General features: G+C 39.8%; 1 protein-coding gene across 12 annotated transcripts in view; it reads right to left on the reverse strand.

Annotated features, from left to right (window-relative positions):
- Nucleotides 1-15,659, reverse strand: part of NHSL1 (NHS like 1) — a 208,346-nt gene that overhangs the window by 39,254 nt on the left and 153,433 nt on the right. For 10 of the 12 annotated variants that reach the window (XM_056566664.1, XM_056566667.1, XM_056566665.1 and 7 more), the window contains exon 2: nucleotides 7,901-8,053. In XM_056566664.1, coding sequence (XP_056422639.1) covers nucleotides 7,901-8,053 — 153 coding nt within the window. Of the gene's footprint in view, nucleotides 1-7,900; nucleotides 8,054-13,507; nucleotides 13,834-15,659 lie in introns of those variants that run through there. The other 2 variants (XM_056566671.1, XM_056566675.1) reach the window with 2 other exon arrangements.

A 15,659-nucleotide genomic window follows, 5' to 3' on the forward strand; every position in this document is an offset into this window, starting at 1 on the left:
GAGAAGTTTGCTGAGAGGACACACTGTCCACTTTTTCTCGCTTTAGGGCACAGACTGTACAAAGCAGCTGCACTTTTATGCATGGATGGTTATTAACCATCATTTGGAAGGGCTGTATGTGTGGTTATATGGTGCACTGATCAATGACATTAGTAGGAATTACAATTCATGGTTTGTTCTAATATATTAAAATTGTAAGCTTGCTAATGTATCCTGTCTAATTGTTATATGACTACCATTACTATATATGTCATTCACTGTACAGCCCCAAGGATGGTCCATCTGCTTTCACACCTTCATACCTTCATATGGACAGACAAAGAGGTGTGAAGCGGAAAATATTTAATTGTAGCTTCCATATTCCTCTAGGCTGTGTTCAAATGTTGCCGGTGTGTCATGGTAATGTCACAGTTTTTTAATCTTCCAAAATCATGACAAAGTCACTGTTTTACACTGATTTCAGAATATTGTGGTAAAACTGCATCAGTATCACAACATATATACAACGTGTACACACAGCCTTAAAACTGGGTGTTTTTAAATTGCCCGCTAACAATTTAACCCGGACAAAGGTTTTACCAGTTTTTCCCACTTCTCTTCTTTACCTATTTCATTCACCTAACAATTGAGACACTGACTCGATGTCCAACTAATGCCTCAAAGGCCATTTTTTAAGTGGAACCAGTTATGACAGAAAATAAATGGGCCCATATTTACTGTGGATACTGCACTACAAAATTAGCCCCAAAACTGTGGCACACAGCAGTTTAACACATTTATGATATTGTGTGCTCCAAAAAGAACAGAAAAATGAGCCATGTACAACAAGAGGACGCGGCTTATCAGGAAAGACTGCGGCATGAACAGAAAGTTGGCCCAAAATGTACCATGGTCAAGAATTTTGGGGCATTACCTTTTTTCTGTAAAAAGTTAACTAGTAGTTGACATAAGCTAAAAGTATACAGTCTACAGATGCACCAGACTGGTGAATTTAAGGTCTATGGGGAAGATTTATCAAAACACATCCAGAGGAAGAGTTGCTGAGTTGCCCATAGCAACCAATCAGATCGCTTCTTTCATTTCTCAGAGGCCTTTTCAAAAATGAAAGAAGCGATCTGATTGGTTGCTATGGGCAACTCAGCAACTCTTCCTCAGGACAGGTTTTGATAAATCTCCCCCTGTGAGTCTAAAGATTGACATTTTTAGTAAATTGCCCCCAAGTTGTAAGTTGTATTAAGTACCAAAAGTAATTTATATCCATATTATTTTAAAACCATTGATTTCAATGAATGTTTAAGGGCAGGGTCACATGGGGCACATCCACAGCGTATTTTACACTGCAAATGCGCCAACAGCAGTCACAGAGGGACTGCAGAGCTGTAGAAGTCTGCTGCTATAAGTGCCCAGTGTGACTCTTCAGCAGGTTCTAGTAAATGTGGTTCCACATTTCAATCCAACAAGCATGGGAAATGTCTTCTATCGATGCTGGCTTAATAAATGACAATGAAGGCTTTACATTCATAACTTAGGTTAGATGGTTAGTTTTACTCTTCATGCCTTAAAAGCTATTTAGATCTTTGCTATAATGCTTTTCATAATCTTGAGAAATCACATAGTTCATTTCTTACATCTCCCATGTAGACCTATTTGTTATATGGTTATGTACTCTCTAAACTCCAGATCTCCTTCAATTCATAGATGCTATATCCAAGGCTGTAAATATACTGCTCAAACAACACAATGTAACTCCAAGTCAATGAAACTGTCCACTCAGAAAGCGACACTGATTGACAATCAATTTCACATGCTGTTGTGCAAATGGAAAAGACAACAGGTGGAGATTTATAGGCAATTAGCAAAACACCCCCAATAAAGGAGTGGTTCTGCAGGTTGTGACCACAGACCACTTCTCAGTTCCTATGCTTCCTGGCTGATGTTTTGGTCCCTTTTGAATGCTGGCGGTGCTTTCACTCTAGTGATAGCATGAGACGGAGTCTACAACCCACACAAGGGGCTCAGGTAGTGCAGCTGATCCAGGATGGCACTTCAATGCGAGCTGTGGCAAGAAGGTTTGCTGTGTCTGTCAGCGTAGTGTCCAGAGGATGGAGGTACTATCAGGAGACAGGCCAGTACATCAGGAGACGTAGAGGAGGCCGGAGGAGGGCAACAACCCAGAAGCAGGTCCACTACCTATGCCTTTGTGCAAGGAGGAGCACTGCCCGAGCCCTGCAAAATGAGGGCCCGTCGTCCACAGGTGGGGGTTGTGCTTACAGCCCAACACCATGTAGGACGTTTGGCATTTGCCAGAGAACACCAAGATTGGCAAATTTGCCACTGGCGCCCTGTGCTCTTCACAGATGAAAGCAGGTTCACACTGAGCACATGTGACAGACGTGACAGAGTCTGGAGACGCCGTGGAGAACATTCTGCTGCCTGCAACATCCTCCAGCATGACCGGTTTGGCGGTGGGTCAGTAATGGTGTAAGGTGGCATTTCTTTGGGGGGCCACACAGTCCTCCATGTGCCTGCCAGAAGTAGCCTGACTGCCATTAGGTACTGAGATGAGATCCTCAGACCCCTTGTGAGACCATATGCTGGTGCGGTTGGCCCTGGGTTCCTCCTAATGCAAGACAATGCTTGACCTTATGTGGCTGGAGTGTATCAGCAGTTCCTGCAAGAGGAAGGCATCGATGCTATGGACTGGCCTGCCAATTCCCCAGACCTGAATCCGATTGAGCACAACGTTGCACCACAGACTGTCCAGGAGTTGGCGGATGCTTTAGTCCAGGTCTGGAAGGACAACCCTCAGGAGACCACCTCATCAGAAGCAAGCCCAACCTTTTAAGGGAGGTTATACGGCACGTGGAGGCCACACACACTACTGAGACTCATTTTGACTTGTTTTAAGGACATTACATCAAAGTTGGATCATCCTGTAGTGTGGTTTTCCACTTTGATTTTGAGTGTGACTCCATATCCAGACCTCCATGGGTTGATAAATTTGATTTCCATTGATAATTTTTGTGTGATTTTGTTGTCAGCACATTCAACTATGTAAAGATGAAAGTATTTCATACAATTAGTTCATTCATTCATTCAGATCTAGGATGTGTTATCTTAGTGTTCCCTTACTTTTTTTGAGCAGTGCAATTCTGTATATCTACCCTATTGAACTAAGGAGGTAATTTGCTGGCATGGAGCATTGTATGCTATTATGTAACTAATAATATGGCATTAGTGTATGGAGTCATTCAGAGGTGGCCAGCATGTTTGCGCAGGAATGGTAGATTTCTTTACAGCAGCAATAAAAATTACGACAATGACTTCATCCTCTAGGACATAAAGGGCAGATGCATCCATATACAAAAACGTTGTGCCTACATTGAAATAACAAAAGGCCACAAAGTTAAAGTATTGTGCTATATTGTGAAATCATAATCTCTTTAAAGGAAGGTAGCTCAAAGACACCAAGCCATATTTGTGTTATTGTAAAAAGGTTCACATGACTGAACAATGTCATGTGTTTGCTTTAAAGAAGCACTCTGGGAATTTTTATTTAGTGCAGCATAGGCTATTATTAGAGAATAATGTAAAAGTTCTTGTGTATGTTTATCTGTTTTAGCCAATTCCACCACTGAAATGATTTTCTACTGTTCTCTCCATTTCCCATGAATCCTCTGGCCTTCCAGAGAGAGGGGGTGGAGTCTCTGATAGGTAATGATGTCATCCTGTTGGACAAACCACTTCCTAAAACACCTAAAGCCATGTAATTTTCTTGTGGTCTGAATTAATGTTCACATGACTCGGGTACAGTAATCAAACACATAGATGAAGCTGTGCTGGCATAAAACAAATGGCGCAGTAGGACCAGTGATGGTGAGTAGACATGATATGGGCAAAAAAAACTTTAACATCTGTAAATATCTTGTACTTGGGAATTATATTCTTCTGCTTTTGCCTCTCACATGAATATAACTGAAATAAGTTTGTGAACTCTTGTTACAATATATGGATATATTAGGTGGGGTGTGACCTCCCACGGCCCTGCAGATCTACTCTAATATACTTGTAAATTATACCAGAAATTAACTCCACCTGGTAGATGGCATAGTTTTCATTCCAAAACTGCACAGACAGATAGATATGCAGCAAATTTATTAGGAAGGGTGTGGGCATAACCCCTAATGTGTCTGTATTTTCTTCAATTCATTGAGGCACAAAACAATATATTTTTTAGCACATGTAGCTTATACTTTGTGTGTTGTTGCTTAAAGTATGTGTATTCACATGGATTAATACATGTGAACGACTCGCTACACTAAGTGAGACATGGGGATAGAGCCCTGCATACATTAATCAGCAGACTGGTCTTATTCACACATGGCTTAACAGAGGGCAGTCTGGGGCAAGTCACATAATAAAAAGATTCATAACAGCTACTCTTTCATGGTCATACCCAAGCAGTGAAGAACTGCCACCTTCCGCCTTGGCTCCAGTGCCAGAAGTCTACAGGAATGAGCTCAACACAATGCAAAATCAGAGTTGATGGATGAGCATGGAGCTCGCTGCCTGTCTACCAACCTCAGCTTCAGCTATTCATCTAAGCTAAACAAACCCAACTGACAGGTGTTTTTTTTTTTCTACATTGGAAATTATCAGCTGTTACCAGTCTTACAAAACTTTTATTTCACACCAAAATCTTAGTACACCACACCAAAAGTATACCAATAAGGCAAGTGGGCAAACCAACACTTTCTATAGAGAAGAATGCAAAGATGATTCTCTCTGTAGATAACTGTTATATATCAATATGTACGGGTGGTTCCTCTTTGTTAGACAGCTTCATTTTGAGAATAATTCTCTAAAATAATTACATACAGGTCAACTTGTGAACTTTCTGTCATGACATTATTAGGCTGGGTTCACATATATCAGTTGTGTCTACCTAGTTGTTCTATGCCTGTGCTTCACACAACTGATGACATTTTTGTCTACTTGGTTTTATTGGTCTGGCGTCTATAAATGCAGCATGCAGTCTTTTCTGTATGGCACCAGAGATGTCCATTGATGATAAAAGGACAAAACTGACAAACCTTTCACATAAAAGATAAACCATACAATTATCACCTTTATCAGTAAAAACAATAAATAAAGGCTGGTTTTCTGCTTTGTATAACCTTTATAAATTAATGGCTGGATCATTAATTAAAAATGTCTTTCTGTGGCCACCTCTAGGCCCTGGGCAAACAATGGATTTTACAATGAGAATTAGAGCTGGGCAAGAGCTATGACAAAAAAATGTGTGTATCACTGTATTTTTGTAAGTTATGGAGGTTCCACGGTATTTAATGGTATTTTCCACCCCCCATCATGTGACCCGTGGGTGCTGCTTCTCTCTCCCACCCCGCACTCTCCCCCTGGTTTATCAGCCCAGCGCTGTGCTGTCCCCCATATCAGGGAACTAATCATGTTACCCGCAAGCACTGCTCTCCTCGTCCTCCTGTGAGTTGCGGGCCACCGGCGCTGGAACTCTGTACTGTACTACATATTTCTGTGCCCGGGCTGCAAAAATAAACAAAATAAACTTTAGCTCACCTTCCTACATTGCTGCAGTATGGCCTCACGCTGGGGATGGTGACGTCACAGAGCCGTCAGCCTATCACCAGCCGCAGCGATGTCCCGCCTTGGCCGGTGATAGGCTGAGCACACTGTCATGTAAGAAGTCGGCGGGCTTCTTACATGACAGTGCGCCCAGCCTATCACCAGCAGAGGCGGGACATCGCTGCGGCCGGTGATAGGCTGACGGCTCTGTGATGTTCCCATCCCCAGCGTGAGGCTGATACTGGAGCAGCGGGGGAACGTAGGAAGGTGAGTTAAAGTTTACTTTGTTTATTTTTGCAGCCCGGGCACAGGAATATGTAGTACAGTACAGAGTTCCAGCGCTTGTGGCCCGCAACTCACAGGAGGATGAGGAGAGCATGTGGGGGACAGCGCAGTGCTGGGCTGGGCCCAAACGGTATTGCGGTATGGGAAAAATTAATATTGTGCAGGAAAAAAAATTTGGTATTCGGTATGAAACGGTATACCACCCAGCACTAATGGGAATTACATTTTTATTCTCCACAAAGAAACACAAAATAAGTAACACATCACTTTATCCAAGCATTTTCACTTTCAGAAGCCACATTGGGTTGCCAGTACGAGATAAAGTCCCACTGAATAGGGCTAATTCTGTGCCCAAAATCATAGCTAGGTAAAAGTCACTTCTGGAATCTGAACATATTCCCCTCAGATTTCTATCATATTATATAGATGTTTCCAATGACAAATCCAATATGAGCACAGGATTTTTCTAGATTGTCTTTGTTTCCCTCTTAATTGTACATTGTCTAGAAAATTCTATATTTTAACGTAACACTATTTATATTACTAGTGACATCAACATTTGCACCACAAATGCCATCTACCATATGTCCTCTTTAGTATTGCTGCAGACGCAAATTTGTAACTCCTTCAACTCAATCTAGAAATGTGTTGAGACACCGTTTAAGGGCAAATGCAGATAAACTAGCCATATGTGTATCTAAGGGCAAAGTGTATGGATCAGACTGGATTTCGTAAAGTCACGACATGTTCCCATGGTGACAGGCCTCATACATGATGGAAAAAGCAGAGCATCTGTGCAGACCTGACCGTGACTCCTCCACCTCATGGAGAACCCGCTCTTATATTTCAGCTCTTCACAGTAACGTAAGATTAGTAGTAAGACAGCATAAGCTTTTAAGCAGGATTAGTGTCCTTAGTGCTGAGTCCAATAATATCAACCTATCCAGTATTTAGATATTCTTTACATTACTTCCCAGCTACACATGTTAAAGAAATTCAAACTCTAAATAGAACCTTTATTCTTTAGTCTTCCACAATATACAAAACACAATATCAATGGGTATATTTATTTCAGGTACTGGCATGCTTGAATTGGATACTGAAAGACCAACATTTAGAAAATCTCGGTACAACATAATGGAAGGAACTATACAATGGTTAAGGTGCCCCAACACACAAGAGCAAAGTGGGGAAAATCCACCAATTTCAGCAGCACTGGCCAACTATCTTGTGTGTGTATGGGGCTGTGTATGGAGAAATGAGCAAACTGGATTGGGGGAATAGACTATTTAAAGCTTTATTGTCATTAATATAAACTTTTGACACATCTCCCTGACCTGTCAAAAGTTTAGATCACATTGAGTCTCAAGTCTTGAGATCCACTGCAATCGTGAGTGATAGGTGAATGAAGCGTACAACATCGTGCACTTCACTCCCCGGCTGTCAGTCAAATCCACTGCATTAATCTATGGAGTGAATGAGATGGACCTGGCCGCTGGCCAAGCAGTGAGGCGCTCTACCACGCAATTCAGCAGGCTATTACTCACAATCGCAGCGGTTCTATGGCCTGAGACCTGGCACAATCTAAACCTTTCACATGACATAGAGAAAGTTTATATTAATGACACACACTTTAACTGTAAACAATATTACATTTAAGTTAGTATATAATAAGCATGAAACCGTCCACTCAAAGTTCAATATACTGTCATATTGTGATATTACAAAAAATTACCTAGCGTGCGGAAAACCCATATCCAGATTTCGTAGCTAATGAAACCTCTCACAATACAAGACTTGTTTAGGTCTACTACCTTGGCTACTTACTGTTCTTCATGGATAATCTTATGTTATGGTAAGTCAGCTTACACTTTTCTTATGATAATTTTATATGTGATTAAACGAACATTTAATGTACTCCTATAACTATTCTGCTATTGTGACTTTCATCAATAAGGAACTTTTAGCAATCTTAAGCAACTGACACAATTATACATAGCACAGTAGTCCTTACCTCGCAGCACTGTCTTCAGGTTGACTTTGGCTTGCTTGTGCAGATCATCTACACACTCAGGTCTGGATGATGGAAGGAAGACATTCTCCTGTTGGTGCCAAGACGCTGTGTAATGGACCGTCCACTTACTTTCATCATCTAGATTGGAAACCGCTGGAGGAAAGAAAAAAAATCTTTGATTAGATAGCGTAACGGAACTCAAAGGACCAGACACAAGTGGGCAATAGTAAGATAGAAGACTTTATACGGAGAAAACTGTACTATTAAGTATTGCACAGTGTTGGAGCTCAGACGTTATCACAACATACTGCAAGGTAAATAGAGACATTGGGGGGGGGGGATTTCTCATTGCTTTTACCCTGTTTTTGCGGTGTTGATTTGTTGCAAGATTTGTATTGCTGTTTAGAGACTTTTCATTAGGACTTTCCTTTTAGATGCTATTTTAAAATTGTGTAGCTAGGCCAGTGGTCACACATTTATCATGTGCGTTTTGTCGCACAATTTGTCACAAAGCCCTCAATTTGTTGCAAAAGCCCAGACCTGGTTTACAAAACTAACTGTGGACAGCATTTGTAAAAAGTCCCAGAAAAAGTCAGAGTAGGAACCATACAAAGTGTTGTACTGAAGTGTAATTTAAAAAAATTGTAGCTCCATATTTATCACATGCCATGTAACCATTTAATAAATTTGGTGCACGTACACATTGCCACCACACAAATTAAAGATTAAATCCCCCCAACCCCCATAGCCTATAATACAGTATTGTATTAACATATTACTCGTTTTCTGTCTAACACAGGCTATGCCCAATATACTGCTGACAGCTATCACCCCTGAACCCAATGGGGGAGATTCATCAAAACTTGTCCAGAGGAAAAGTCACCGAGTTGCCCGTAGCAACCAATCAGATCGCTTCTTTCATTTTTTAGAGGTATTTTCAAAAATGAAAGAAGCAACCTATTGGTTGCTATGGACATTTCAGCAACTTTTCCTCTGGACAGGTTTTGATAAATCTCCCCCAATATACCTACATGTTTGGCTTATTGAGAGAGTGGTATTGGCAGACCACTCAACCTGTCTGAGTCTACTCACTATGATCAAGAGACTGCCATACTGACGCATATATATTAGATCTAAGGATTCTACTGAAAAATCAGTGGGATCAGCTGATAATCTAAGGTGTAACAACAGCTTTGAAAGTGACCTGTTTGCTTGGATGTGTTTCATGTAAGGCCCCTTTCACACTACAAAATTACTCCATTTTAAAGATCCGTTGGAAGTTCCATCTTAAAATCGGCAGTAAAGCGGCAGTTACAAAATCCTACATGGCCGTTAGAAAATCCCATTATAGTCTATGGGATTTTTCTAATAGCCGTTTTAACCCGTTATCGCCTGTTATTAACAATGGCCGTTATTTTGTGATGGGCGAATGAACAGGAGAAATGGTGCATGCACTAATTCTCCCGTTACTATCGCCCATCACAAAATAGCATCCGTTATTAAAGGGGTATTCCGAGCAAAACCTCTTATCCCCTATCGAAAGGATAGGGGATAAGATGTCTGATTGCGGAGGGGCCCGCCGCTGGGACCCCCCGCGATCTCCCTGCAGCACCCGCATTCTATGCGTAGCTGCATCTGAAGTTTCGGAAACCTCCGGGCTTCCGAGATGGGGACGTGACATCACGCCACGCCCCCTCCATTAATGTCTATGGGAGGGGGCATTGCGGCCGTTACGCCCCCTCCCATAGAAATGGGAGGCGGTTTCTGAAACTTCAGACGCAGCTACGCATAGAATGCGGGCTGATGCAGGGAGATCGCGGGGGTCCCGGCGGTGGGCCCACCGCGATCAGACATCTTATCCCCTATTCTTTCGATAGGGGATAAGATGTTTTTGCCCAGAATACCCCTTTAATAATGGGCGATAACGGGTTAAAACGGCTATCAGAAAAATCCAATAGACTATAATGGGATTTTCTAACTGCCATATAGGGTTTTGTAACTGCCGTTTTCCTGCCGATTTTAAGACACAACTTCCAACGGATCTTTAAAACGAAGTAAGTTTGTAGTGTGAAAGAAGCCTAAGTGTTTGGAGAAGATGCTGCCCCTACCCAGTTGGTATTCTGCATGAAGAAGCTGATAAATAAAGAAACAGCTGGCACTATGTCCATGATGCGGCTCACAACACTAGCTACTGAGCTGTGTCAAATATTTGGCCGAAAGCATATGGCTTATCTTTAAATTAATGGCCCTGGTAGCTGAGACACAGGTACTCAGCAATTCTCTTCACTTGTTTAAGGTTAAAGTTTCCAAACAAATTATATCACTGAGATGAATATGAGGAAACAGTATCTTAAGAGGCTACAATACTTAGAAAAAGCAGACATGCCTGCAAGTTATTTGTGGTTATGTTAACTAACATAAGGTAATGTAAAAGGCGATGAACTGGTTAACCAAAAAGAGGCTCAATGATTAATACAATTACACACTAACGCCAAGATTAGCAGGATTATGTGTGAAATGGGTCAGTCTCCATGTGCCTGTGTCTTACATGACACCCCCAAAATGAGACACAATATTGTAATAATCCTACAGATTGCTTATATGATTTTGCAATAAATTCTACACTATTAGGAAACATAATAAAAATTATAAATGCCTTTAAATTTGGTGTCAACTGTCTTCAATGTAGAATCCAAATGCCACTAAATCTGATCGCTCAGCAGAGTGTTTACTGTATTTATATAGTGAATTACACTTCAAGATAAGTCATGCCATCTGCTATCAAATCTGTATTTTATCTGAAAGGCAACCAACATTAAACATGGAGGAACCATACAGAAGAAAGGGTAAGTCTTCACCAGAACACTTCTAGACAGCTATGTAGCAACTCAAAACCGTACGCCAGATTGCTTTGCCATGCTGTCATGGATATACACTCTCATAAAATAGAGTCATATTATCCCAGGAGGCATGTGTCAGGTGTCGGCAGCAAGTGACAATGGAAACTACAGTAGTGCCATATGGATACAGAAATATTAAACTGCAGAAATTACTTATGGCTAAAACCAGAAGCTTGATTGCAATGGTGATGCAAATAACTAGGTGGTTACCCACAAGATATCTACAAGTCGACCAATGTTTTATGATGGTGTCGGAAGGTTTTGCTATTCATGAAGGAGCTGGTTGCTTGTAAAGTTAAGGCAGGTTCTTTTCAGTCATCAAAGGATAATATTAGTTTGTTCAACCAATAAACCATATAAAGTTAAAATTTAGAATCTACTTAAAGGATCAATTAGTCAAATAACTATAGAGGGGTCAAAGGAGAATTTAGGACTCAAGAGTGGTGGACATCTGAGAGGAGCCTCCAGGCAATGGCAAACAACAAGACTGTAAATTGTATACATGTCAATTATGTACCCATGTCTATGGTTTGTAGGCAACTAGTAAGTCCACAGGATGCAAACTTTTGAAGTGAACCATTTGATGTAGCAATTTTTAACAACCTTAGAGAAATTCTAGATTATATTTTTATAATATTAACGGTCCACCAAAAACTGATCAACACGTAAAAAAAGCCTGTATATTTTTAATAAGTACATACTGAAATGTTGTTTATGGTGGTGGTATTATTTAACCTCCACTTTACTCAACTGACTCCAGAATACAATGTATATATTACCAAAGCCCGGACTAAATATTTGTTTATACCTATATACTCCAAAAAAAAAAAAAACACTTAGGTGAAGTCACTTTATCTAAATTGGTCTTTTATTCTATACAAGCTGTATAATCATTAAGAAATCACCTGATCTATGGATATCTAGCTTTAGGTTGGGTATATATAAATACAGATAACCCTATCAGCTAGTTGTCAATAATCTGAATGCCGGCTGTGTAGTATCAAAGTCAATAATAACAAACTATTTAACACGATTGACAACACGATCAACATTAGTGCGCTGCAAGCCTACTACAACCAGATCTATGTTAACATGAGCTCCAAGCTTACTACAAATACAGAAGATTTATGTGAACATCAAGGGTCTATTCACACAGCAGAATTTCTGCTTGCGGAATTCCGCCTCAAATTAAAGCCCATAGACTTCTATGGGATTCCGCACTCCCATTCACACTTCTGAATTTCCGCTTGCGGAAATTCAGAAGTGTGAATGGGAGTGCGGAATCCCATAGAAGTCTATGGGCTTTAATTTGAGGCGGAATTCCGCAAGCGGAAATTCTGACTTATGAAAAGACCCTAACTATAGCTGGAGATATGATGGACATTAGATACAATGCAAACACACTTTAGTTGGTTTTATGTGAACATTAGCTGACTATAACCTTTCTGGGAATGTTAGATCCATTGGAAGCTTACTACAACTACAGGTTTCTGCCGAAACTATATCTGCATCTGTTCTAGATGTTCTACTCACTACACAACTGATATACAATAACACATTGTCTAGGTTACTGCACTAAGCATTCATGATGGTATTCCCTATGAAATCCAACTGATTTCAAAGAAATGTGATATTTGATTAAATAACCTTTATTTAGCTTTAAAGAATTGTATACAAAGGTGCCTTCGGCATATGAACAGGCTATCGATGTGGAACCAGCACAATGGCGGTCACTTGATATATCTGTTGTAGAATGACACTCTACCCCTCCCCAGCACCGAGTGGTTAAAATGGCTATAAACCTACATATAGATGCCTTTATAGGTTACCATAACAACCCCCAAATTTATAACCACAGTCTCTATTTCTTTGAGGGCCTAAAACCAGCTTCATGATATCATCAGTAGGCACATTAATAAATATATGAAGTATTTGTTTAATGTCCTCATGTGTCTTGTATGTCACTGAACCATACTAACAACTCTGCAGCAAGTGCTCATTGTCAGTAAAGCCCTCGGTAGCATGCTGCTACCAGCTCTATTGTTCGGTAACTTGTGCTTAGGGAGGTTCTCAAAACAGATCGCTAAGCTAAGCTAGCTGCATTACAAATTCTAATTCAACAAAGCTTTTCATGGGCACGCTGAGATGTTGGAGCACAGCCTGCAAATTAATTCCATCTATTAGTTATCTCTATGGAGTATCTAGAAACCCAGCTCTAAGAGACTTCTACTATTAAAAAAAGAGACTGCACTGAAAGCCTGGTGGTGAGATCCTACGTATATAGGCATCTATGTGACTGCATGTGCACACGTGTGAATTAATGTCACATATTCCATTTAAAACACAACATAAATCCTATGCAAGCCAATAATAATGAATCATAAAACATTTACAAACCAAACAGAATAACAAGAAACATCAGAACAAATCTATCTATTACAATGACAATTCAATCTTAATTAAACATGCAGAATTGTATCCTGATAAAAATTACATTAGAATAGAAAAGTGTAAGAAGGAGTAAAGGTATGACACTGGCAGAATGTCTCTTAAACCTGCATTGCCAACCAGAATATTCCTTGCATAGTATTATGTTAGTAATAATAATCCTATTCACTAGACCAGGACACGTGAAGACCACACCGTTATGGACAAAGTCTTCTAAAAGGTCCCTCAAGCCATATGACATTCTTAAAGGAATACTTACTCTTCTTCTTGAAGAGGCTGATGAGTGACTTCAGCTTAGTGTTGATAAACACAACCATTTCTGATGAGCTTCAAAGTTAAAAGCCCATAGACAACTTGCAGGTGCGTCAATGTGCTGTGTCCGCAACCTTCCACTCAAGATCCTTCTAGTTGTTACTGTTGTGGCATATCAGCCTAAAACTTGTTGGTAAGCATTGACCCCGAAAATCCTTTTCCATAGTATAATCTACAAGTCATAAGAGCAGATGTGAGGAAAAGATGCTTGTATGTGAAGACCTTAGGCAAGCCTTGGCTCACTTGTGCTGCAGACTTTCCTCATCATTGCATCTACACCCCCCTCCTTCTCTCCCAAGATTGTCATCTCCCTTCCACTATCCCCCACCTATTCACTATCCCCAGAGTTCTCTCAGCTCAATTCCATGTGTAAGCTACTGAAGTTCCAAAGCACCAGCAAAGGGCTTGGCACTCTGAAAGGGGCAGTATTGGCTTTCAGCTATTGTTATACAAACACGCCCCCACCTCCCTGAAACCCGTACTCTGAAACCTGCAGCACGTTGTCCGCTCTGTGGGGCTGTAAAAAGATGATGGTTGATTTGTATTTGTTTGTTGATTCTATGGGGCCGTGCAGCTATCATTTACATAAGTTTTGTTCTTTTCGTATTGTCGTCTCGGAAAATTGACTTATCCCAAAGTGAAGTTTTAAGAGGACCTTATCACTTGTTGTGTTAAAAACAACAAAGTAATGTATGGTGCTACACAGGCAGGTGCATTGTATGCAAATTTCACTGAAGGAAAAGAGAAAAGATCTCTTTTACCTGTTCTGACCCATTTTTACAAAGACAAATAAATACTTTACCTTCTACTTACAGCAGAAAATACAATGTTATTTGTTTTGTTTATTTTTTAAACAAAAATTAGAAAACATAAATATTTTAGATTTTGTTTATGTTTTGGATTGGTGACTTAACTATATAGACATAAATATAGATGTAATGTAGATAATTGTTCCTTGACATTGATAATAACTTATTGAGTTTATAGATACAAAAAAAAGAACATTTTTAAACATTTTAAATTGAATCAATGCTTAAAGAAATTAAAACAACAAAAATAAGGTCTTAGTAAATAAAAAGAAATTAAACAAAAAAAACACTGACTATTTCAGTAATACATTTGTTGTAGTTGTGGCTGGGCATCCCTGGCTGTGCCACTTAGACACTTCACATGTGATGGCTTCCCAGACAAAAACAAGCGAGGGGCACAAGGTCAAGCAAGTGGCCCATTACAGCAAGTGCAAGGTATTTGCTGCATAGCTGAACATCCTTGAACAATTAAAGCTTTACTTTCTCATTAAATAAGAGGTTACATCCAAGCATCTGTGACTCATTTGGAAGGACTACAGATCTAGAAAGAATACCACCATATTGGTATATGGTCAAAATGTAGTATTTATATTTTTATTATTGTATGTATGTATGTATGTATGTATATAACTACCTTTTTTAGTTTGATTATATGCTAGAATTAGATTGTTCATTTTCTGATATATAATAAAAAGGAGCATTCCCAAAAGACAATTGTGTAAGAATAATACTTCTTTTAAAGAAAATATTTCCAACGGTAAAGGAGGAGATCATATTTAAAAGAAGAAAGACTACCACAAGAGGACATAATTTTAAATTAGAGGGGCAAAGGGTTAAAAGTAATTTCAGGAAGTATTACTTTACTGTGAGAGTAGTGGATGCATGGAATAGCTTTCCTGCAGAAGTGGTAGCTACAAATACAGTGAAGGAGTTTAAACATGCATGGGATAAGCATAAGGCTATCCTTCATATAAGATAGGGATAGGCATAAGGCTATCCTTCATATAAGATAGATATAGGCATAAGCTATCCTTCATATAAGATAGAGATAGGCATAAGGCTATCCTTCATATAATATAGGGATAGGCATAAGCTATCCTTCATATAAGATAGAGATAGGCATAAGCTATCCTTCATGTAAGATAGGGATAGGCATAAGGCTATACTTCATATAAAATAGGGATAAGCATAAGGCTATCCTTCATATAAGATAGGGATAGGCATAAGGCTATCCTTCATATAAGATAGAGATAGGCATAAGGCTATCCTTCATATAAGATAGGGATAGGC

This window comes from Hyla sarda, chromosome 3 (genome assembly GCF_029499605.1).
Source record: "Hyla sarda isolate aHylSar1 chromosome 3, aHylSar1.hap1, whole genome shotgun sequence".
Taxonomy (NCBI): domain Eukaryota; kingdom Metazoa; phylum Chordata; class Amphibia; order Anura; family Hylidae; genus Hyla; species Hyla sarda.